Below are 26,270 nucleotides of genomic sequence, written 5' to 3' on the forward strand. Positions count from 1 at the left end.
GTATCATATTTACTTAATTGTGAAATAATTGTGCCATTGTTACAAATTCGACGCGGCCGAAGGCCGCATAGGGAAAAATATTTACATTGAATCATCCGGCCGTAGGCCGGATTGTATTTTAGAGTTTTAATGATAAAAATAGAAATTTACAACATTTTTAAAAATTAAAAATGGATTTTCTAATAAACTTTATTGTTGAGAATTGTTTGGCTAACCTTGGTTAAAGCGTTTTTAAATAAAATGCAAAATCAATACGGTAATTATGTGGAAATGACTGGATGTTGGTTTTTTATGAACTCAGTAACTTCAATATTTTGGCAAAAATAATATTAAAATCAACAAAAGAATGAACAGAAAAAGAAAATAACTTCCGAAAGGTAGTTTTTATTAAAAATTTTATACATAACCGATCTGGCGCCCCGACATATCTGGACGGTGACATTATATAATAAGAATCGTTATACTTTTTAATTTTTTTTTCCAAGAAAACCAATGTTTAATAAAAATTAATTATGTAAATTCTATCTTAAATTATTTAAGAATCCAGATCGTCAGTGATTTCTCTTCTTCGCTTAGAAGAAGAGTTTGCAACAAAATTCTCATCATTTTCCATTTCTGCGTCAAAGTAATTGTTCAACTGAGTGTCCTCACGACATGCCAGCTCCGCAAGTTGATTGGCGGCAGAGGCGTACTCCTCGTTGTCTACCTTCATCCCATGTCTGTGTTCAATAAGCATACTCTCTAGAGTCCTCTTCAGCACAACCGACTGGATGTATGTCCTCGTTCCTTCTTCAATGGATAACTTGTCCATATGACTTTTAAAGAACTTTGAGACAACTCCATCCCATGTCAAGACAATTGGAATAATCTTCACTTTTGCTTCATAGAGAACTGACAGTTCGTTTGCAAGCAGGTCATATTTGTGAAATTTCTCCACTTCAACTTGCTTTAAACGGTCTTGCGAGGTAACTCCCACTTCGATTAAATGAATTTCTCTTTTCCTCTTGTCATAAACGAAGATATCAGGTTTATTGAATTGAACCTTTGTTTCAGTCATAATTGAAGTGTCAACTCTGATTTCGACATTTTGGGTCGACATTGTTGACACGACTGAATGTCCTTTCAATTTCCTGCTTCGTTTTATTCCATACATTCGACACAAGTGGAGATGAATACACTTTACCACTTCGTTGTGTCTTCGGAGATAATCACTGTTTAGCATCCTACCACACCGCGTGGCTAGATGGTCAACAGTCTGCCTGCTTTTTTTGCAGTGGACGCATAGTGATCCCGTGTATGCAAAGAACAAATTCCTATCTTGCAAAAGACAGTACAATGCTTCGCTTCGTGGACCATTGTTCCCTTTCGATAGCCATTGCGAAGAAGTAGATATGTCGACATCTGATTCCTCCATACATTTGAACATCACCGAGTGTAGTGATTTACTGTTAATTCGGTTAAGCAAGAGTTTCCTTTGTGCGTCCTTCAGTAACTCAATGGTCAGATTTTCCCTGCCGACAGCTGCATATTTGGAGACAAGAAATTCTGCGATTGTGGCTAAGTGCCATTTTTTTCCTTTTATTACTCGCAGAATACCCGACCTCCGCAGACAGGTAGTCGACTGTTTTTCCAAACTTTTAAGAAACTGGAAGAGCATTAATTCGCTTTTGAAAGAAATTGAGGCAAGTCCTCTTCCAAGGGTCTTGCGGTCCAAATACAACCTCTCCTTATTTGCAGGCTGGAGGTGTAACTTGAGAGTCGTAAGTAATCGGCGTATTTGTTGGTCAATCTCATCAAATTCGTAAGGTTCGATATTGATTAGCCCAATATAATAATTATATAGGGATAATGCATATTCATTGATTCCACGAAACAAATTTACAGCATTCAGGTTTGTTTTTGACAACATAGTTATCCTCTTCTTGACATTCTCCAATATGGAGTCCATAACTTTATTCTTGAGAACATTACTTCCGCCATCTTCAAGTACACCCAAGTAGCGATATCCGTTGATTCCATCGACAGTCTCACAGCATGATAAAGATTCCACATTAGATGCTGATTTTTCGGAATTCATCTCTAGGCCGACACTTTCAAAAAATCCATTAACAGCCTCCATCATTTTGACTAACACATCTTCTTTGAGGGCAACTATTTTCAGATCGTCAATAAAGAAGAAATGATTGGTGGAGTATGTCAACATATTGGGATCTTCCCGACTAATTTCGAGTTTGGGAAACATGGAGTTAAGCATCCTGCTTAGGGGATCCATCGCCATAACGAATAGCAGCGGGGACAATGAATCTCCTTGGAGTATTCCCCGGCTTAACTTTACTTTCCCAATTCTTTTCCCATCGATATGTAAGTTTACTGTCCACTTCTTGACTATGTTCTTTACAAAGCTGACAATCCAATGTGGTATTCCAGAGCAATCCAATACGTGGAACAAGAACTCGTGATCAACTGAGTCAAATGCCTTCTTCACATCGACCCAAGCAGAATAGAGGCCATTTCCATACTCCTTATTTAAGCATTGGTTAATGAGGGCTTGCTCTTTGGCGCCTTGACATTGCTTCCTCGTTCCAAGCTGATTATCTGAGATTAAGCCAAATGCCTCGATGAAATCGGCCAGTTTGGCATTAACACATTTGGTGACAAGTTTATACAAAGTTGGCATACACGTTATAGGGCGTAAGTCCTTCGGGGTCTCACACTCACTTTTTTTAGGGATCAAGTAAGTTACGCCAGTGTAAAACCAGCTATCAGGCGTGTACTCTCCATTAATTATTCGGACTATCTCTTTACACAGAAACCCATGCAAAGAATCCATCTTCTTTAAGAAAAAGTTATACGTTCCGTCGCATCCGCATGCCTTCCAGTCAGGTGCATATTTGAGCATATCCATAATAAAATCACTTGTGAATTGAGGTCGCATGGTTTCACCGCCAGTACACCTCACACCCACAAAATCATAAACTACGGGCCCCATATTTTTCTTGCTCCAGACATCTTCCCAAAATGATAAGCACTCACCATCACCAAACCCATACAGGGTGGCTTCGTTGCTCGAAGATAAGTTTCGATAAAATCTTCTGCGGTTTAATTCAAAACACGCATTGTCTTTCCGGAAATTTTTCCTCGAGGAATGGATAGATATCTGTTTCTTTTTGATTCTAATTAGATCATTCAATAGAGTCTCAATTCTGGTTAGCTCCCCCTTCTTAGACTTCTTATATCCGTAGCGGCAGAGAACATCCATTGCCTTTTGCTTTTCTGCCTGAGGCAAGGTTTGTTTGGAGAAGGAACGAACTGTGTCAATTTCATCTGCTAATTTAGAGATTTTTTTCCGTGTTTTCCAACCATGTGCTCTGTGGTCTGGCTCTCGTAGTTAAGGCCAAATAAGCACACTGTGCAGCATATAGAATATCGGTAATTTGATTAATATCTTGGGGCGGATCATCTTTTGTAATATGATAAATTGCAGAATTTAATCCAGCCAGGATATCAGTTTTTACCATCCTTCGTTGCACCTTTGGAGTTGGCTTTCGAGAGTCTCTCTGAATAGACTGAACTTTCCCAATTTGGAATTTGAGTTCCTCTAGGCAATTTCTAAAACTGGAAATTTCTACGTCCACATCATCTTGCACTCTGGAAGAGTCGCATCTCCCTTGCACATTGTTATTCCGTCTAGCCATGCTCTTTAGTTGGCATAAACTGGAGCACTTTGCCGAGTACTTCTCATTGAACTTCTCCAGGACAAGGTTCCAACCACCTCTTGGCATCCTTCCAAGTCTTTGCTTCGCGGCAAGGGCAATCTGAGACACCCATTCGCCTTCAGAGACACCATTGACATTTCCGATGATCGCAGAAAGAGAATGCAAGTTAGTTTTGGCAGCATCACCAACAAGATCTTCTTTAACACCATTAGCTCTTGTGGCATTGTGAGGTCCCATAGGCGACGGTCCTGTCTTTTTTAAGTTCTTTTTATTTGCAGGAAGGCCCGTAGGTTTCGTTTTCCTTAACTGCTTGAAACGTACATGCACACACCACAACAACTATGCTCATATACTTTTTAATAGAATACATTTCAAAGAAATGTTTTGATACATTTTCCAATCAAAAAGCATGCTTTTCTGTTACTTGTCTGAAAACCTCGATTATAAATGGATTTCGATTATAGACCGGATAACCAGTTCATATAACTCAACGGTGCATTCCACTACGTCGTTTGCACCGTTCAGAATTATGTTTGGAGAAAATGCCGATCAGTCTGCAAACATACACTATAGCCAAGAACTTAATCTCCTATTCGCAAATTTGGATTCATTCAACATGGATGAAAAAGATGAAGTAGAGAATTATATGGCTTGGAAATGGTTTCAGCCTGCAATCATTCTCAATTCGCGTGTCCATTTATCCGACTGTGACATAACATAAAATGGACTGGTCACCAAATACCATCAACGGTACTTAAGACAGCTGGATGTAGATAAGTCTCTACAGGCTTATATACAGTCAATTTTTCATAAGAAGACTCTGACCAGTATCTTAGGCCCAAAACCGAGGTTATTATGTTCATACAGATTGAAAAACATGTCAATAAGCATACATTGTGGTTGTATAAGTACTACATCGGGCTGATTGAAATCAAACATGCAAATTTGAAAATATTTCTGTGGTCCATAAAAGTAAGCAATTGTCCTCCAATTTCTCAAGGACATTGAGATGAAAGATGCAGTTATTTGATAAGAAATGGAATTATGGAGGCCATGTAATCAAAGAAAACAAATATGACTCCTATCAAGGAATTCCTATGTGGAAGGTACCAAACGGGGAATCCTGAAAAGCCTCAAATTGAAGGTTTGAAAGATGTGCAAGGAAAGTATTAAATTGGACAGAACCAATTAAATAAATACAAGTAACAAAGAAATAATAGTGTTTTAGAAATTTCAAAATATGTAAAAGAAACAGATTAAAGGAATAAACTCGAAAATATTCAAAAATGATGGAATTTCAGATAAAATAATCATTAAAAGAAACAACATCACGAAATATCCCTTCTGAATTCAATTACAATAAAAATCAAGTACAGTTAAATAATGAATACAGCACAACAAAGTAAATCAATCTCATGCAAACACGTGTCTTTATTTATTAGGTTTGCCATCAAAAATTATAATATTTTAAATAATAGATAATGAGAAATAAGATAGGAAAATATAAAATAAACAGTTGACCACTTTGCCACTAGATTTAGGAAAATGCTCAACAAGTTTTACCTTAAAAGACAGATTTCGTTGTGAAATGTTTATATTCCAATTTATAAAGAAAATTTGGAATCAGAAAAACCAAAAGGCTTAAAATCTATTCAGTTCAGTTCGTTGCCGCTAATGAGTTCTCCGAAATAAAAGTAGATAGAGCAAACCGACACTGTTATGAAAAACAACAAACCCGATATGTTCGTACATGATAAAACCACAAACACGATGACTCTTGTCGAGTTTGGAATGACGTCCCAGAATAGCTTGAAACAGATCAAAGTGAAGAAGATTTTAAATAAATTTTTTAGCAAGCGAAGTAGGGATTATTCACAAAATAAAAGTTAAGATAATTGAGGTTTCTACGTATTACAGAACCACCTTTAATTTCTTAGAATACAAATAGAAACAAAGGCATATATCCAGTTGCTCGTGATTCGGAAAACTATTATACAAGTGTATAAAACCATTCTACAAACAAGTCTGATAAAATACAAATCGCTTTTGCAGATTGATAACTAGGGCAATTTTTTTTTAACCTAAAAACTTCGATTTTTTAACCTAAAAATTTTAACTTTTTAACCTAAAAATAACCAAATTTTAACCTATAAAACAAATTTTAACCTAACAAATTTTAACTTAAGAATCATTTATTATACAAACATATAACATAATTCTCTATATTTTCAATATTAAAATTTCTGTTATCCCTCATAAAGTTTTTAATTTGAGAGAAGCATCGTTCTATGGAAGAGGATGAAGGCTGACACTTTAAAAGCATACAATATTCTTCAGGAGAAATTGATGAATTTGTCATTCTTATAATTTGACATAAATCATTTTTTTGTAATCGTTCATTCAATATTTTTTCAATTATATCTGATTCGTCGTCAAATTTTTAAATTCTTTAGCTCATTGTAAGCTAACTCTATTGAGGAGTGAGACTTTCAAATTTGCACAATAATTCTGCTATTATTAAACTAGTTTTACCTGGAATTGTCGAATAATTTCTAACAATAGAACTTAAGCTTTTTACTAGAGATTCATCTCTTAGGCTATTTTTTGCAGCCTGAACAATGATTCCATCATCAGGAATTGTTTTGAAAATGTTTATCACATGTATTAAATTTTTTGCATAATAAAATGCAGCAGTTAGCCAAGTACCCCATCTAGTTAAAACTACATGAGGTGGAATTCCAATTTCATTAAATAGTCGTTTTCTCTTGTTATTTTTTGTTATTGCCGCTTGAATTGATGCAATAAGAGAATCAATTTCAGGATAAATAGTCCTGATTTTCATTGAACAATTATGCATCAGATGAGCACACAAGTTACGTGAAATAACCTTGGATATAAAAGCTTAAGAACTTTTCCAGCTATAATTATATGTTAAATTAAAACCTGCTAGCATATATTTAGCGGAATCTGTTATTAGGAGAAGGAAATTTTGTCTTTCAATTAAAACGCATTTAATCGTATCGTCAACAATTTGAATAATTGTTTCTTTGGTAGAAGTTTTATCAATTTTTACGAAAGAAATCAAATAAGTTTTATCGGGATTTTTAAGTATCCCCATTAAAACTGCAACAAATTTTTGACTACGAATAGTGACCTCGTCACTTATGGCGAATACAAGTTGATTTCTAAAAAATTATATATTCATAAACCTAAACTTTTCTTGAAATAATACAATATATTCAGTTTTCAATTGTTTAACGCACATTCTTGCTTTGTATTGGGAAGGAAGAGGCAAAGAAGTATTCTTGAATAAATTCTTTAGAGGAGGCATAGTCAATTTATGCAAGGGTATATCGCATTGAATAAATGCTTTAGTGACTTGCATTGACCAGTCATCATTGGGTAACTCGTCCAAACAAGGCTGATAGAAATTATTCTCTAAAAATTATATTAATTTGTAAAAACTTAATAAATTTGAGTGCTTCTTCGATTCTCGGTGAGAATTCACAAAATGCTTTTTCTCACACCTGACTGTGCATAAGCAAAGTTGACATTGCAACTCGCCATTCTCTCGTAATAAAAACTCCAGCGGATATTCAATAACAATTTTTTTTGCCTTAAAATACATTGTTTTTGCAGTTCTTGGCATACTAAACACCCACGCGCTATTTTAAATAAAGTTAAAATTTTTAACTTTATAAAAAATTTTTTTAACTTTTTAACTTTATTTTTTTCTTTAATAAGTAACTATTTCATTTAAAAAAATACTTTATTTTTACTTTTAAGCCAAAATACACATTTTCATATATTTTAACTTTTTTAACTTAAATTGCCCTATTGATAACAGAAGACAAGAATCCATTTTGGTCTCTCTAAAAGAAAAAAGATATTATAAAAATTAAATATTATATTATTAGAATTCCAAATTTTATTTGTTAATAATAATATTTTAGAGCAGGATATACAACCTTATCAGATAAGGCAAACTTTTGATAGCAGAAAAACGTTTTTCCGAAAGCTGAAGGGACTGAGTAAACGATCGAAGGACTAATTTAAATTTGTCTTTTCATAGGTGTTGGGAAAATCTCCCAGAATGCCCAGAAATAGATAGTCTTCTCTTCTTCAGTACCTCAAACGTTGGTTAACACGGATCTCTTTGAACGTACAGAAGAATTGTCTAAAGCAGTGGTTCTCAACGGTGGGCGATTCGCCCCCTAGGGGCGATTTTTTTGGTAGGGGGGCGATTTTTTCTGACAGGGGGGCGATGGCTGATTGCTAATATTTGAAAAATTAAAATCTTATGTTAGAAGTCGATAATCTGTGAAAAAATAAAGATATATAATCGAGTCTTTATTAAGAAAGAAACTAATTAACTAAGTAATTTTACTAACTAAGTCCAGAGCCTTCGAAGTGAGCAGAAGGCGGCACTCCACGCACCTCCTCCCCTTCTTCCTCCTCTTCTCTGGCACTGTAGACCTTGAGAAGGTGCAGTCCAGCGCCTCTTGCTGACTAAACGTCAGGAAAGGGCTGGATCGGCGAGCATCAAACGAGACACTCTCCAGAGTCCTCTTAAGAACAGTTGACTGTATATAAGCCTGTAGAGACTTATCTACATCCAACTGTCTTAAGTACCGCTTGTGGTATTTGGTGACCAGTCCATCCCATGTCATCACCACGGGATGACATGGACTTTGCACTGGTGCATCAGTCCTAGCTCGTTTGCAAGGAGGTCATACTTCCTCCTTTTCTCCACTTCCACTATCTGCAAACGGTCTAGGCACGTGATGCCCACCTCCACGATAACAATCTCCCCGGTGACCTTATCGTGGACCACAATGTCGGGTCTGTTGTGCTGGACAACAATCGAGGTGCGTATGGGGGTATCCACCTTAATGCACACCCGCGAGTTCTCACACACCGATTGAACTCGATGGGTTCGCAACTTTCTGGACCGCCTCAAGCCGTACTTATTGCAGAGCAAAAGATGGAGGGACCTCACCACCTCGTTATGCCTCCATGTGTAATCATGGTAAAGCATACTCCCGCACTTCGTGGCTAAATGGTCAACGGTCATTGCCTTACTCTTACAGTGGTTACACTGTTTCCGTTGACCATTAAAAAAGTTTCTATCCTGCAAATATGAGAACAACCCTTCTGATCGGGGAGAGTTATTCCCATATTTCAGCCACGTAGATGACGACGATACGTCAATGTGCGGGTTGTCCAGGCTGCTAAAGAGAGTCTTGTGAAGGACTTTTAAGTTGATCTTTTTAATTAAAGACTCCTTTTGAAGTTTGATCAACTCCTTCACATTAACTTGGGTAGCACCTAGACCATACTTAGCCGACACATAGCCTTTTATGGTCCCTAGGTGTGTACCACGCGCTTTTTCAGCAGCAAGGATGGCAGCCTTCCTTTGGGATACACTCGACCCACTCCACAAGGTGTCGTGCATCTTAGTAAGAATTCGCTCACTTAAGTGTACGATGTTACTCAGTCCACGTCCTAGCTGCCCGCGAGACAAGTACAATCTCTCCTTATTGCTTGCCAACACGTGGACATGATTCTCTCGGAGTACTCTTCGGACAATAAGGTCCATTTCATCGTACTCACTCGGCTCGAATTCGATCAGGCCAACGTAGTAGTTTAGCAATGAGATGGCATACTCGTTCAAGGCATGAAATAAGTTCCGTGCATTAAGCCGAGTCTTACATAACATTGCCGCCTACTACGCACACCCTCCACTACACACTTTCTCGTTTCGGGTGTGATTAATGAGGCTGGACTCTCAACCACACCAAGATACTTATATCCTTGGTGTTCCTCCAAGACTTTGACTAGGTCACCACACACAGGGGTGTTAGTCGCCGACTTGTTGTAGTTGAGCTCCAACCCCACGGCCTTCATGAAACCTTTCAGGACTTTACCCATTGAGTGAAGGATCTCTGAAGACCGAGCGAACAGCTTAATGTCGTCTATGAACATGAGATGGTTGGTGCTAAAACACCCTCCTTCATGTTCGATCGACATTTGTTCGAATTGGGCAGTGAGGACTCTACTCAGCGGTTCTAGGCAGAGGACGAACAGCAGCGGAGACATGCTGTCGCCCTGTAATATGCCCCTCTCTAGTTTCACCTCGCCTATATCGCATTTGTTGTAATTTAGATGGACGTTCCACCTGTCCATCACAGTTGCAACAAATTTGATAAACCACATTGGCAACTTAAGCCTTCGCAGACACTCAACGAGGTAGGCATGATCAACCGAGTCATATGCCTTCTTCACATCCACCCACATTGACACTAGTGAGTTTCCGTGGGCTCTCGCGAGGCATTTGTTGATCAGTGCCTGCTCCTTAGCTCCCTGGCAATCCCGCCGAGTACCTAACTGGTTCTCGGACAGAATCCCATTCACCTCCACGAAATTTCTGACCTCAGTAGCCACCACCTTAGTCATCAACTTGTACAGGTTGGGCATACAGGTTATCGGACGATAATCTGTCGGAGCGGAAGGGTTATCTACTTTAGGGATCAAATAAGTGACCCCAGTACATAACCACTCTGGAATCGAGCCAGGGTCTAGTGTAAACTGTTCGATTGCTCGACACATGCAATCATGGATAGGTTTGCAATTTTTAATAAAGAAATTATACACTTTATCGACCCCAGGTGTCTTCCAGTCAGAGAGACGGGTTACTGCTTCATCGAACTTCTTGCGGATGTCAGGGACACCACAAGACTCGGTCATCAAGGGAGCATCGGGTCCACAAAACGGAAACGACACACCCTTGCGAGGACGTGCTTTCCACATACTCCCCCATGTGTCAAGCATTTCGGCCTTTTGCTGGGTACCCTCCTTCGTCTCTCCGTGCAACCGACGATAGAACGACCTGCGATTAAATTCAAACAGGTTGTTCTCCCGCCTGCGCTGACACCGAGACTCATGAGTTGAGAGCTTCTTCTGATAAACGAGAATCAGCTCCTCCCTCTCTGCCCGGACACGCCTCAACTCGTTGAGGTCCCATTTGGCAGCTCGTTCCCGACGAAGTAAAGTACGCACCAAGGGGGGAGTCTTGCCCTTGACCCCATTGCTCACATTCAAAATGTGCCCAGTCAGCGCTTCCAGCTCGGCTTTCCTTGCGGCTACTTTTGCGGCAATGTTTTCTCTCCATCTACTCTTTGGGGCAGGCCTCTGAGTGATTTCATCATAGGTTGTCTGTGCCGAGTACAAATAAAGAGAAATCTCGTCCATTGTCTCCGGAGGCTCACGCACGATCGCGTAAGCTATGGCACGATTGATGCAACCCATCACGTCACTTCTGAGTTGCCACCGAGGTATCTTTCGGGTCACTCTGCGGTCCGCAAGGGGGACAACACGATTCGCAGAGATATGCCTACTAAATATCTCCTTAACCTGCAAGAGTAGCGATAACTCACTACTCTGGTGCTCGTGTTGTTCAGAACACGGGGGGCATCCTGACGGCGTAACCGCAGCGGCAGTCCTCCCCCGCGAGCCAGGAGGAGGGGTCTTGGCCAGCTTCTTCAGTGCATCTAACGATAGGTTCGAGCTAAAGCGTCGATTGAAACACTGAAGCAGGGTAGGCCACCCATTTCTGGGCATCCTGGAAGCTCTTGCCAACACGGGAAAGGGCGGATTTGCGGATTTAACCCAGTCCTCCCGGGTCGTGCACTCGATCCTTCAGCAATGGCAAAGACGATGTTCTTGGCCATCGGAGCGTCTGTCTCTCCGATGCGGTTGTCCATCCTGCTCTAGGTATATTATTATTAATAATATGTTAGTTTCTTGTTGTCCAGGTAGAGCACACATCGAGATAGTAGCACGTTGCATACAGACTTTTGAATTTATATCGAGTCTAATAATATATTATAATATGATATTTTTATTATATTTTATTTAAATTTCTAAGCGTGATTTCTAGTTTCTTTATGGGTCGTGCTCAAAAAAAAGTCAGAATGTATAAAGATGAAATATTTTTCTTGGATTTATTAAGATCCTCAAGATCCTAATAAACCACTTTGTCTTCAATGTGGTACAATTTTTTCGAATGAGGCAATGACACCGTCTCGTTTGATTGAACATTTAAAGCGAAAACATCATAATTCAATTGGAAAAAAGCCAGACTTTGGCGATATCGTGTTTTAGCGTCTTAAAATCATAAGGGACCAATTTGATTAGAATCGCAAATAAATTATATTATATTATTTTTTAAAAATTATTATAATTATCAAAATAATTATTATCTGCAACGCTTTACAGTATTTTTGAATGATGTATTGTGGAAGGCCGTCTGCATCGACTATTATTGTTAATAAACTCAACCAACATATGATTTGTTACTATTTGAATTGAATCACCGAGATTTTGTGGAAATAACAATGACCACGCAAGATACGGTCAATTGGTTGGCTCAATATCAGCTAATCAAAAATTCGATGAAATGCGAAAACTGCAGCACGGATTGCCGTCTTCTTTCAGACAAATCCCGACTCGACAAATTAAAGTGGAAATGTAAAACATGCAATTTCTCAAAATCGATTCGAGATGGCAGCTTTTTCTCACATAGTCATCTTGAATTGAAGCAAATTTTGGACTATATCTATTTTTGGGCACTCAACTCAGAAACGATTATCTGCAGCAAAGAATCTCGATCAGACTTTAAAAAAACATCAATTGATTGGGGAAACTTTTTACGTGATGTATGCGTAAAGTGGGTCGAGGACCATCCTTGTTCTCTCAGTGGAATTAATTCAGAAACTATGTTGCCAATTGTCGTAGAAGTGGATGAAACAAAATATTTTCATCGAAAATACGCAAGAGGTACCTGGCACGAAGGGCATTGGGTTGTTGGTGGAAAAGAGAGGGGCAACCCTAGGAATATTTTTCTGGTCGAAGTTCCTGATCGGAGTCGAGACACGTTAATAACTATTAATTCTCAGTATCTTTTGTCTTAATAATTCGAATTTTTCACTGTTTTTGTTTTACTAAGTTGCTGTAAAAATGTAGTTTTAAAAAAATTTTAATTTAGGGTTGCCACAGTATTGTACATATAAATTTAATTATAATAATTTTTAAAAAATAATATAATAATATTAATTTATTTGCGATTTCTAATCAAAATTGGTCCCTTATGATTTTAAGACGCTAAAACACGATATCGCCCAGACTTTTTTCTAGAATTAAAAAAGAATTTTGAAAATAAAAACACCTTACCGTCAATCTTAATAAAAATATATCTCAAAATGTCTCTGGATTATCTTATTCATATAAAGTTGCAGAGATAATCGCAAAAACTGGTTGCATTATTATTTTAATTTATAGGTAATCCCATTCGATTGCAGAAAATGTCATCCGTCCTTGTTTAAATTTATTTATAAACGATATCTTACAAAAAGATTCTTCAAATATTATGAAGACTATTCCATTAAGCAAGACACTATACGAAGAAGAATTGATGAAATTTCTAATGAAATTGAACAATCTTTAATTTTATTTCTCAGAGAACGCAAGTTTTCAGTCCAACTTGACGAATCAGTTGTCGTTGAATCAGTCAATTCACTTTTGATGGCATATGTAAGGTATTACTTTTTATAAATACTTTTATAAAGATATTTCGATGATGATTCTATTTTGCAAGAAGAGTCATTATTTGCAAAATCTTTAGTCACGGATACTACAGGATTGTAATATTCAAAATGTTTGAATCTTATTTATTCTTAGATGATATTCCATTTGAACATATTTTATCGTGCGCAACTGATGGCGCAATGCCTATGGTTGGAAAATATCGTAGTTTTTTTTAGCTTTTCTAAAACAAAAATCTCCAATGTCCACTTCAATTCATTGTATTTTACATCGGCATCATTTAATTGCAAAAAAATTATTTGAAGAATTGAATGCATCAATGCAAATTGTTATCAAAGCTATCAATAAGATTAAAAGAAACAGCAAGTACGATCGTATTTTTCGTGAATACTGCACTAATCAAAATGAAGATTATGTTAGGTTACTTTTACATACCGAAGTAAGATGGTTATCCAAGGGAAATTGTCTTGAAAGATTTGTGATATTATTTGATGCAATTGTTGATTTTGTAAGATTACAAGAAGAATTTAAATGTTTAATTCCTGCAAAATTCATAGAAAAAATATTTTTTATTTTTACTAATAAAATAAGGGGGCGATATAAAAATTGGAGGGGCGAAAAAAATTTCAAGGGGGCGATACAAAAATAAAGGTTGAGAACCACTGGTCTAAAGTCATTTATTCTGGCTTGTGGTGAGAAATAGCGTTGTATTAGCTTGTCAAAATGCCCTATATTAAAATTAGTTCTCTACATTGGTTTTAAATCGTATTGTTTTATCAAAGAAAAAATTGAAACATGTAAAAATAATGTATAAATCATCCATGCCCAAATATTTCAAGCAACGTATGTGCACGCGTTTCATTGAACAGTTTTCGCATTACTCCATTGGCCCGACTCTGATCCAACTCTGTAAACCACCAGAAGAGGTCTTTTTTGGCTACAACCGCCACTCTTTAGTTTCCGAATCGGGCTACCGCTCCAGAAACATCAAACTCCTCAGGGGGAGCCGCAAGGGTCCTGCCTCAGTCCACTTCTCTTCAATTTGGTAATGAGCAGTTTCCCTTTGCCCCCTCTCGACCACCGGACAACTCTGCTTTTATATTCAGATGACGTCCTCTTCCTTGAGACCTCAAAGGACGCAAAGACCTCAGAAAGAAGGCTTTCCATCTACATTGAGGTAATAAAGGAGTGGTGCGCCAGCAAGCGGCTCTCGCTAGCAATGGACAAATCCGCTTATTTGCAAATCAACACGAAAAAGTCACCTGGGCCCCTAGCTGAAATTCACTACCCCAGCTGCATACGCTACCTGGTGCTTAAGATTGACGCTAACTCGGGTTATTGTCTGCATGTCGAGAAAAAGAGAGCGAAAGTCATCGCAGCTCTCCGCCTCTTAAGAAGCATGCATCTGGACCCAAGGACTTTCCTCTTCGTGTTCCACCCAACCATCCTACACAGCTTGCTGTATGGGATGGAAGCATGGTACTACTCGAAAGATCTCAAGAAAATTAACAGGAAATGCTAAAAAATCGGGCGCTACGCTCTGAAGCTAGCTTACAGGCTTGACCCGCGAGGCCCGGTCCCAAGCTGGGCGGAGACCAGGTTTGCGGAGATACGACAGGTCATCGAGAAATCTATCCGGTCTTTCTGTAGACGATTTTAAGTAATCAACCTATTTATTGATCTGGAGAAGTGACCGTCCAGCTTGCTCCAGAAAACAAATAGACGTTTCTTCAGAAGAGTTGGACTACCTCGAGAAATCGTCTTGTTGTATCGCCGTCGAAAAAATTTCTCTCCAAGTCTCTTGTTTATTACAATAAAAATTTATGCTCTGTTCTGATTCCTTTTTTCCTTAAAATGCTTTTGTATTCCGTTTGCCATGCTTTCAATTAATTTTATTATAAAAGTATTTGCTTGGTTTTAAAATCAGCGCATAGTTGTATTAATTCTTGAATTTTTGACGAAATTTGCATGATTCATTTAGGCCAGGGGTCACCAAACATTTTTCACTGATTTAAACAAAAATAAAGTAAACAAAAATTTTAATGGGAGCTATGGAACTGTGATCTTTTTTTGATAACTTCATCAATATTTGGTTTTAAATTGCTGCATCCTATCATGAGAGTAGATTTTAAGTGTCCGTCAGTCAATCTTGCACGATGGGCAGACTTAACTCGAAAACGTTTGCTCACATTGGTAAGTTGTGCCAAATATAGAAATCATCTTCATCGCAAAAATTTTTTAGTCTCGGAAACTCATCATCCTTGGGATATTCGTAGAACTCAGCGAATTTGGTCCGTCTGTGACAATCTTTGAGCTGTCCTTTGATTGTAAGTCAATAACTAGTCAATAACTTCTATCTCGAAATATTGCATGGACCAAATAAAATGTTTTCGCGTGACGTAGTTTGGTGACCCCTGATTTAGGGAAAACAAAAATCTTTAGTTTTTACACACCTTTTTTACCAGACCTATAGAGTGGTCGTGCAAATGCAAATATAAAATTTTTTTTAAGAAACGAACCTACTATAAATTTTAGTGACCGTTAAAATACATTTGAAATTTTCGTTTTTTGTTGAAAATCTTTTCAGGTCTATTATGTTTATTTGAAGATGTTCATTTGGACAAGAACCGAACGCATGGTGATTTATATTTCCAATCTACATTTAAGAGAAATGGTGAATTTTTAAAAACGCGAAAATTTGCAAACTTGGGAGTTTCGAAAGACTTTTTATAATCTTGTTCTTGACATTGAAATATAGAAGAATAGAATAGTGTTTATTGAGCGAAAAGAAAAAGAAAAACAAGGAAGAAATCATCGGCGGGGAGATAAAAACAAGGCACCGAAGTGTCTCTTTCCATGCGTATCCCCAATACTAGTCATGTTTGACGACAATTCTCCAAGACCATCCGGATCGTGGGCACAGAGGATTCTTGTAAGTCTTTTAACCTTCCGTCGAGTTGTACTCCGTAAGCCAATTTCATAGCGAAACGTCTTGTCTTTTCCAACTGTTCGATCAGGTAGTCACTCTCCTCCGTACCGTACCAGCCCTCGTAGCCATATGTGAGGACTGGCTGCACACACGTTTTGTATACGTAGATGTACGTTTCCGGATCCAGATGGAACCTGGTTAAGCTTTTGAGGATCCTCACACTCCTCTTTCTCTGATTTGCTATATGCTCTACGTACGAGCCACGACAGTTAATGGTTGCTCCCAGGTAAGAAAGATTTTTTCTTTTCGAGAGATCCATCACATAGCTACTCATCGCATATGCACACGACTCCGCATAGCGACTCCCTCTCCGCAACCATGAAATGGTGCTCTTCTCCGGTGCTAGGGTCAAACCCTTCTCTATAGTCCACATCTTTAGCGTTGCAATGTATGATTTCAGTCGTCTCCAAGACTGCGATATCCTTTTCGAGGTATCCATGACCAGGATATCGTCAGCATAGATAACGAGCTTGCCAGTACGTGTCGACGGCAGAGGAATGTCCGCCAAGAAGAGGTTGAACAGAAGTGGACTCAAGATAGATCCCTGCGGGACTCTCCTTCTAAGTTCCACACACCCCGATAAGCGGTTTCCACAGCGGACAAATGATTGTCTTCCTGACAAGAAGCTCTCCAGCCATCGATAGGTCTTTATCCCGGCTCCGATGTCATGGATTCTGGAGAGTAGGCCCAGGTGCCACACGCTATCGAAGGCTTTGGCCAGATCCAGACACACCACAGTTAGCCATGCTTCATTTCTGTCAGCACGGGATAATTGGTGCTCTAACTCCCTGAGGCAGTCCCCTGTGGATCTTCCTCCACGAAATCCCCATTGTTCGGTAGAAGCAAATTTTGTGAATCTATATGACCAGAGAGTCTGTTAAAGACAATCTTTTCCATTGTCTTAGAGAAAGCACAAATGAGGCTAATTGGCCGGTAGTTCTGTGCCAGCAGTGTCGATTTACCAGATTTTGGAATCATTCGAACAATCGTATGCTTCCACGCCGATGGAAGGTGTCCGAACGTCCAGCTGGCGTGAAACAACATAGTCAATGCTCGTATCAAGATTTCAGGGGCCTTCACTGAAATATTTTTCCGACAATATTCAATCTATTTACTATTCCAAGTGAAAACCCGTTTAATGATTTTACTACAAGCTTTATTTTTGTTTCATTATCGAGCAATATGACTAACTTTGGATCACTTGATTTATGATTATGTCTGTAAATTTGCAATAACTGTCATTGATAACGATGAAAAAAATTATTATACCACTTCCTTATTAAAATGAACAGAACAAGTCATATTCCCACAAGTGGCACAGACCATACGACCTTCTTAACCATCGTTTTCCACCTTCCGCGGCTTGGGGCCTGCCTGCAGAGTTCGTCCTGGTCATCGCAGTTTTTAGGGTTTTCTCCCCGTAAATTAGATCATGTTGAAAAGTGGTAAGAAAAGTCATGCTACTATGTCAATATTAACATTAATAATATATTTAAAAAATAATTAATATAAAAAAATATTTAAATATTTTAATTGGTCAGCCTACATAGCAATAGTATTTTAAAAAAGAAAGTCTGAACTTACCTATATCTACAAAGGAGACTGACTTGGCAATTAAAAAATTAAACAACAACAGAGCATCTGGACCCGACAAAATACATGGAGAAATGATCAAGTATGCACCAAGCAAATTGACAGTCATCATTACGAACATTTTCAATATGGTATTTGAGACACATTCACCTTTGAAACTTGGGGATGGAATTTCAATTCCTTTACATAAACTAGGAAAGAGCAAGGGTCCGCTAAAAAATCTAAGACCAGTGATACTACTGAAGACACTGAGAAAAATTCTATTTCCGATAACTCTTAATCGGATATTTTCTAATGTTTCGATTTTCTGTCGCCAGGACAGAGTGGATTCAGAAGGGGTCGCTCGACTGCAGACGCTGTCTGGTCTCATAGATGGATATGTGCTATGTGTCAACGATACAAAAATGACTTCAAAATTTTGGTAGTGGACATGTCCAGTGCCTTTGACACTATCAATAGGAAATCGTTGTTGGACGTTATTGGGAGTTTTCTTGATGAAGATAGTATTAGGCTCGTCCGTTTCCTAATACCGAATTAACTGTAGGGGTTGGAAACGAGTTATCAAATCCTTTCGGGACAACAATTGGAACACCTCAGGGGGACTATCTCTGGTTATATTCATAGTATACCTGGAAGCAGCACTGAGAGATCTCAGAACTAAGTGCGAAGGCCGATAGAAATTATATATGCAAACGACATAGACTTTGTGTCAGAAAATGATCAGGAACTTGCATCTGTTTTAGAGAAAATTCCGGACGAATTTGAGAGATGGTGTTTGCACGTTAATCAAGAAAAGACTGAACACGTAAGAATTGTTACTTGGTGATAGTGAGGACATGATGTACCGGAGAGTTTTAACCTCTGCAATGTACAAGAAAATGCAAAAGATCATAAAAAACTTTAAAAAACAAACCTCAAGCTAAAGCTGTACAACGCATATATAAAACCAGTTCTCATGTACAACTCGGTTACCTGGGGTGTCTTAGAGGCAGAGTTACATAAAATAGACACGTTTCACAGAAAATAACTACGCAATCTACTGGGCCTAGAATGGCCAAAAAAGATTCTTAACAGCAAATTATACGCAATAAACATCGATATTATAGAATCAAAATGGAGGCTGTTTGGACAAGTACTTAGGATGGACATAAACACACCAGCAAACACGATAATGAATGATTACTTTGACAATAACAACAAAACACCGTTCAGAGGAAGGTCCAGGGTCACTCTCCCTGTTGCAATAAACAAGGATCTCAACGGAATTGGAAGAAAACAGTCAATTTATATTAAAAAATACAAACAATAAATGTGTATTGTCTTTAGCCATCAGAAAGAAGTAGTTTTGCTTTCTATGGAAAAGTGTTCATATTGAGGTTATGTAGTTTTGTGCAAGTCATCCCGAGGTATGAAACAACAATCCTATCGCGGAATATTGCCAATGACATCAGATATTTTGCTAGTGTTAATAATTTGTAGAAGACTGACTTTTCTTAAGCGATGGTGAGCCGAACTTTGCAAGTGGAATACCGGTCAACAAGGTTAATATAATTACTATATCTAATTATTAATTAGATGAAGATACTTGTTAATTAGCGTTGAATTCGAGAAAATTATCTTTTACATGAAGATACCCGTTAAGGTAACGTAAAAATCGTCATAATCACATTGAAAAAAGAAGGTTAAGGGTAGATCCTCTTGTGGAAACATTTCTGTTCAAAAAGATAGGCCGTAACTTATAATCTCGGTATGAAAAATCGAAAATTGATTGGTTGATTTTTATAGTCTTTTGAATGATTTAACTAACTTTTCAAATAGAATTTTAGAAAACATCAAAAGCTTATAATCGGATAAATTCTAAAACGAAGCTTTACACTTAGCTAAAACTGAAAAGTTGTCAAAGACTAAGAAAAATTTCTTAAAAACATTTCAACGTTACCAAACAGAGAATGCAAAACTATGTTATCAATATGATAATATGATTAGTCAGAGTAATTCTGACTTTGTAACTAAAGATAAATAATTTAATATACTGGATTATCAATTCAAAATATCAATGCACCGGTATTTAACAGAACAAATAGCCATAGTCAGAGGCAATACTCTAGCTATCTGCCAATGACCAGTTTTCTTTAGTCTTTTCAATAAATGTTGTTACACGAAAAAAAAAATTTTAATAAGAAATATTATTCGAATCAAAATTACCACACAAAAGTCAATACAACACAGAAAGTTGCTAAATCGTATACAAATAATCGAAACTAAGATAAAACAGGCCATAATTGACCAATTTAAATTTAAACGATTTTTTGCAGACTGAGATATCGAGAATGCACAAAAAATAAAAATATTTTAATTAGAGTAAAAGAAATGAAAAGTGACTCGATAAGGATTTTAATGATAAATTGAGCAGTTCTCTAGAGGCTGAAAATAAATTAATTATGAATAAGAAAATTTTTTTATTAGAAAGGATGGGCATAAAGTCGCGCACCAAGGTAAATATCAAAATTTCAAATATGCTAAAATTTTAGAATCACCCATCTTAATTTGCTGTCTTTAATAATTCATTCTGATAGACTTTAACAATTCTCTCACTTATTCCAATCATTCATTCTATTCTAATCAGAAACAGAATGAGTCATCCATTGATGTCCGTAGGCGTGACAGTCGGCTCTAGCAGATGAATCATTTACGACGGTAACATTGTTGAGCCCATAATGTCTTTAAAATTGAAAACAAATAGAAATTATTTTACTTTGTGGAAAAATTTGTGCCACTAATGGATCTGTTGCGAAATCCTTTAACTCAAGCCAGAAAAGTGTGGACATAGGCTATACGACAGTCGACCGATGACTCACAAAAATTTGTGATGCCTGTCTGAAATCAATGGTGAACAACAACTACTAAATCGTGTGTACGATAACATTCTTTATCGAATTGACTTAGGTATGACTTCCTCAGATGAACATGTAGAAGATCTGTAGGCCATCTGTCTTTTCTTATGTTTTTTTTAAATAAAAACAAATTGCTAGTGTATGTCGTTTAAAATAAAAATAAATTGCTAACTTAGTACAGTGACTCCTCTGAAATTGGCCACCACTGAAATTGGCCACCTCTGAAATTGACCACACTTATAAAATTATCTTAAGAAAAATTCGAATTTCCATTGAAAGTGGCCAATTCTCAAATTGACTATAAATTTTAAAATATATTTTATGTAATTTGCAAATTAATAAAATTTCAGTTATTTTATGTCTTCGAACAATTCTCGTGGTAATTATACTCGTCTCACTTTTTATCAAAAAATACAGATTTTAACTTATAAAAATCAAAATGAAGATGTTTCATGTCAGTATTTGGCTGATAGATTTTCCCATTCGTTTAAAAAGAAGATTTCCAGCAAAACAATTAATAATATTATTTTGAAAAAAGATTTTTTTCTCAGTTCCTACAAAAAGTTAACTCTAAAGGATACTGTAATTTTCGTAAAAATGGCTTGGGAAGATGTGTCTGAAAAAACGATGGCAAATTGTTTCGGAATTTTAAGCAACCCATTCAAAAAGAATCATGTAGTTGAAGTTCAAAATATTGCAGTAGAAAAAACTGAGATTTTTGATCCCTTAGAAGTCGAAGAATTTCTTAATTTTGAATATTCTGAAAATGATACATTTCAAGACGTTGAGGATATTGAAAATATAAAATATGAAGTAGAAGCTGAAGTAGAATCCAATGAAGTAGAATCCAATGATTCAATTGACAAAGAAGACATTGTGGTTAAGTTAACTAAAATTGAAAACGACCTCCCAAAAAACATTGAGAACGAACATGAAGTTCAATTGATTACATCCATAAGGCGCTATAAGGAAAATGTCATTAAAACTCAAAAAAAGCAGATGGGCATCCAATTCTACTTTAAGAACATTAATAATGCTTAATTACTTAAAATTTTCTGGATAAAGGTTGTTCTTATTCAAAATTTAATTTACACAGATTGATTTTATTTCTCAAATTGGCCATTTCTCGAATTGACCACAAAAACACGTGGAACCAAAAATGGCCAATTTCAGAGGAGTCACTGTATATGGTTTTTGTAAATGTGAAAAATTGTGGGTTTTAATTTAGTGCGAGACTTTATGCGCATTCTATATTTAAAATCAGTAAAGAACATTAACATCTTATATTTACGATGAGATAACTAGACACAATTGCACTTTACCAAACAAAGCCTCAGTAACATCATATTCCAATGTCGTCAAATAATAATTACTAAAATCCGAAAAATAAAGTAAAGCTAATTTTAATGAACAACAACTATAATAAATATTGTATAGTTTTTAAAACAAATAATATTTTGGAAAGGAAAGATCTTAATGTTTGATGCTATGAAATTGTTCATAATGGTTGTGAAATAATAGTAAGTGTTAGATATAAATAATAAACAAAATTTCGAATTTGGGGCAGTAATAAAATTAATCAGATTATCTAAAATAAATTTACTATTCATTATTAATGAGGATAGAACTAATTTAAAGAAAGTCGTCGATTTAAAAAAGAAGATATCCACGGCTAATCTCTTGGAAGTTCTTACACCTTATAAAGAACCCTGTACCAAATTTAAAATCTTATTGCAACCTAGATGCTTTATATTCCAATAATTCGCCTTCTTATTGATTCAGTCTTATCCATAGGTGCCCTCTCTTCACCGTTACAAATTAGACACAATATGAAAAATTCACTCAAAAAAATTGAAATAATAATCATCAATTTATTAAAAACAAAATTGAATCATTGAGTAGCATCAATACACCCATCCGTCGCCAATATCTACAAATAATCTCGACCAATCTCACCGATGATGTGTACAATCTCTCCAATTCCACTGGCCCCACAGACGTAAACAAGGACACAAATGTCCAATAGTTTCTATAATAGAAAAATCACAAATACTGTTTCCATTCATTTAATTCGTCGGAATGCCCATCTCTCACTGCACTCTCAATCTGATCACCAATTTCTTGCAGGTTCGGACCAAGGATTTTAAAGGTCTCAGCGTCTTTCTCCGTCTCGGTTGTCAACTCGCCCAATTTCTTAAGTGACTTTTTTAACGACCGTAAATTTTCTTTACACTGGAACATATAAGGACACTCATACCTCACTAAACACGTGATCGGGCAATTTTATACTGGGACTAGAATTCATAATTTCTGTATCACTTTCAACCAAATTGGACTAAAAACTCAAAAAGACAGTAATACCGGTTCCACGTCTCCGGGATTACAGTTTCAACTATATCCGACGGATCCTTGGTGGCAGTAGTTGGTTTATTTCGGGAAGACTTTTTCTTTGTGTTTTTTGCAGTTTTCTTAGCAAAAACTGTTTCATTTTGATTCTTTAATGAAAAATACACAACAAACCTCACTGTCCTTAAAAATCTTTAATAATTCTTCCGCTCTAAGAATATATTTCTTCCAAGGCGTCTTACTCCCAGATTGAGGACATAACTTCAAAATAACAAGACGGTGGTAACTTTATCACTCAATCCAAGATCGGGATCCTCTCTAATGACCTGCCAATTGAGATGGCCATGTTTTGCAATCCCTTGAAGAAGAGCAAAGTCGTCCTCCACAGTCCAATCAGGCAATACACTCTTTATACTCTCAAACATTACAGTCAGACTAATACATGATTAATACAACCCACCTTTCTTTCTCTTCTGGCAAAAGTTGTGACAATTTGACCAAAGGTTGAAGAAGATCGACGGCTTCGAGAAGTAATCGCACATTAACTGGCGTAGAACACATTTTAACAAACAAAGGGGTCTTTCCTAAAGATTAAAATTGTGAGTATACTATTGCTAGAACACTGTCGATATGTATCACAACAACGTCTATATAGCTCTTCCGCCATTCGACTCAGTCCCCTAGTTGATTTGTGTGATAGTCGAGCATCCTCTGAAATTTCGGGAATTCTAAAATATAAAATAACCGCCAACCGATTCAGAGGATCGGGAAATCGTTTGAAAGATTTGACAAACCGCAGCATTTCTGCTTTGGTGAGGATGTTATTGACAGAGGAACGTCTCTTACGACGGAACAGATCAGAATCGTCAGAATCGTTGTCATCGTATACCAATGTTGTTTTCCTTACTCCCGAAGTCAACTCAGCTGCGTTAGTTCCCTCTGTGTTGAACACTCTCTTTCGGTAACTCAGGGGAATTATCTCATCCCAGCTCTTCTCTGCTTCTATAACCACATTTCTCTACAATACTTGTTTCGGGTACTTCTGTATTGTCCTCGTCTGTGATATTAAAATTCACCACCTATAAATTATATATTTCTATACAAAATACTTTAAATTGTGACAAAAGTGAGTCGTTGGACTGAGACTGTGATGGTGCTTCACTCTTCTCAGCCAGGTTGAGTATTTCATCAATGTCCACCTAAATTAGATCAATAAAAAATCACATTGGGCTCTTCTTCGTCTCCTTCATTCTCTTTAAATAGATTCTGTGCACCAAAAGCAATAATGTCGGCCAAATCGTCCTTTGAGTAGTCTTTAGTAGTATCTCTCGGTCTAGCAATTCAAAAATATACAAAAACTGTTGTTTAGAGAGAACTGCGTTGCCAGAAGTGTCCATTCTCTGTATAACCAAATGATCCAACACCATCTTCTTCTTTGCTCTCTCGATTATACTCTGCTCAATAGTGTCTTTACTTACCAAACGATAAATTGTAACCTATATAAGATAAATGGTATATCATTACTTGTTTAGTCTGGCCTATTCGATGAGCACGGGCCTGCGCCTGCAAGTCGTTCTGGGGGTTCCAGTCACTGTCGAATATTATCACAGTGTCAGCCGTGGCCAGGTTTAGTCCTAATCCTCCAGCTCGCGTTGAGAGTAGAAAACAAAAATCCTGAAATTCTAAATGTGAATATCTACATTCGAATTCTCAGCATTGAAGTGATCCATGGCCTGTTTCCTGACCTCTCCTCTAATCGAACCATCCAATCTCTGCCAATGAAATAAAAAAACAACCTGAAATTGAAATCCCCGAAGAACCATATATCGAGCCAACAAGTCAAGAATACGAACCATTTGAGAAAATATTAGAATTCTATGGCCATTCTCTTTCAGCCTTTTCAATAATTTGTCCAACAAAATAAACTTTCCACTTCCTCTGATTAACTTCTAATTAAACAGGTTAGAAAAAACTGAGTAACAACCTGCAAATCAATATTGTCTTCGGGTTTGACCAAAAAGGCGTGATTACAGCACTTTTGGAGCTCCATCATTATATTGAGAAAACTACGCTTACTGGCTCCCTTTGTTAACTCATCAAAGTTCTTGGTAACAATCCATCTAGAGATATACTACACTTAATACTTGTAATATTGCTTTTGGAGTGCAGACAAGTCAACTCGGAGGATTCTCTCCACTTTAGCAGGAAGAGACTTTTCGACGTCCTGTTTCATCCTCCTCAACAAAATTGGCTTCAGTTCAGCGTGGAGTTGTTCGTAGCTTGAACTATTCGTATGTCTCGCTTCAAAGACAGGCCACTCACAATAACTAGGAATGGTTTAAGGACTATACCTGTATGGATTTAGGAAGGAAAGGAGTGCCCACAACTCCCTCAATGTATTTTGAAGGGGAGTCCCACTCATAAGAATGCGATGGTTGGCATTGTAAGTTATGAGTGTCTTGTAAATTATAGACAAGTCATTTTTGAGTCTTTGAGCCTCATCTACCACCAGACAAGCCCAGCTGACGTCAGAAAGAAAGGCATCATCCTTTAACAGAATTTCAAAGGTAGTGAGAAGGACGTTGAATTTAATTCGATTTTGATGGAACCATTCATACTCCCTGATCTACTCCTAGTCAAATCTCGTCTACTTTTTCCCGACTATTAATATCCCCGGTGTAACACACAATATTCATTTCAGGAGACCAATTACGGAATTCCCTCTTCCAAGACTCGATAGTGGATAGAGGGACGATTATTAGAAATGGTCCGTGGAGAGAATAAGTATTGAAAATGTAATTGAGGAACGAAATAACTTGAATCGTCTTGCCCAGTCCCATTTCATCTGCCAATATCCCGCCCATATTTCTACAGGTTAACCAATTAAACTCACCGACACCATCCGTAAAGCAGCCAATTGAGTCCATCCAATTGATAATCTCTTAATTTATATTTCTGAACACTGGACAAGAACTCTGGCTGAGTCTGTAAAGCAATGAATCGAGGACGATACAACAACGCCTGACACATTACTCAACACAACCAACTCGGCAGAGTGGAGAGGGCAGACGCATAAACTTTTTTCGGTCGTAGAACTCATTTACAACCGAAGGAAACAACTTTAAAATT

At 37.2% G+C, this 26,270-nt stretch overlaps 2 protein-coding genes and 1 pseudogene across 2 annotated transcripts; 1 reads left to right on the forward strand and 2 right to left on the reverse strand.

Moving 5' to 3' along the window:
- Positions 1-9,386: 9,386 nt before the first annotated feature.
- On the reverse strand, positions 9,387-11,024 carry LOC115230380. Its single transcript, XM_029800583.1, has one exon. It carries the CDS (start codon positions 11,022-11,024, stop codon positions 9,387-9,389), a length of 1,638 nt encoding a protein of 545 aa, XP_029656443.1.
- A 1,088-nt stretch (positions 11,025-12,112) lies between these two features.
- On the forward strand, positions 12,113-12,688 carry LOC115230381. Its single transcript, XM_029800584.1, has one exon. It carries the CDS (start codon positions 12,113-12,115, stop codon positions 12,686-12,688), a length of 576 nt encoding a protein of 191 aa, XP_029656444.1.
- Positions 12,689-23,442: 10,754 nt separating this feature from the next.
- Positions 23,443-26,043, reverse strand: LOC115230382 (annotated as a pseudogene).
- Positions 26,044-26,270: the final 227 nt, after the last annotated feature.

The sequence above is a fragment of the Octopus sinensis genome, unplaced genomic scaffold, assembly GCF_006345805.1.
Source record: "Octopus sinensis unplaced genomic scaffold, ASM634580v1 Contig15464, whole genome shotgun sequence".
Classification (NCBI taxonomy): Eukaryota; Metazoa; Mollusca; class Cephalopoda; order Octopoda; family Octopodidae; genus Octopus; species Octopus sinensis.

Coding starts and splice junctions, on each gene's coding strand:
- LOC115230380 (XM_029800583.1), bottom strand. CDS start 11,024: ATGGGTTGCATCAATCGTGCCATAGCTTACGCGATCGTGCGTGAGCCT.
- LOC115230381 (XM_029800584.1), top strand. CDS start 12,113: ATGACCACGCAAGATACGGTCAATTGGTTGGCTCAATATCAGCTAATC.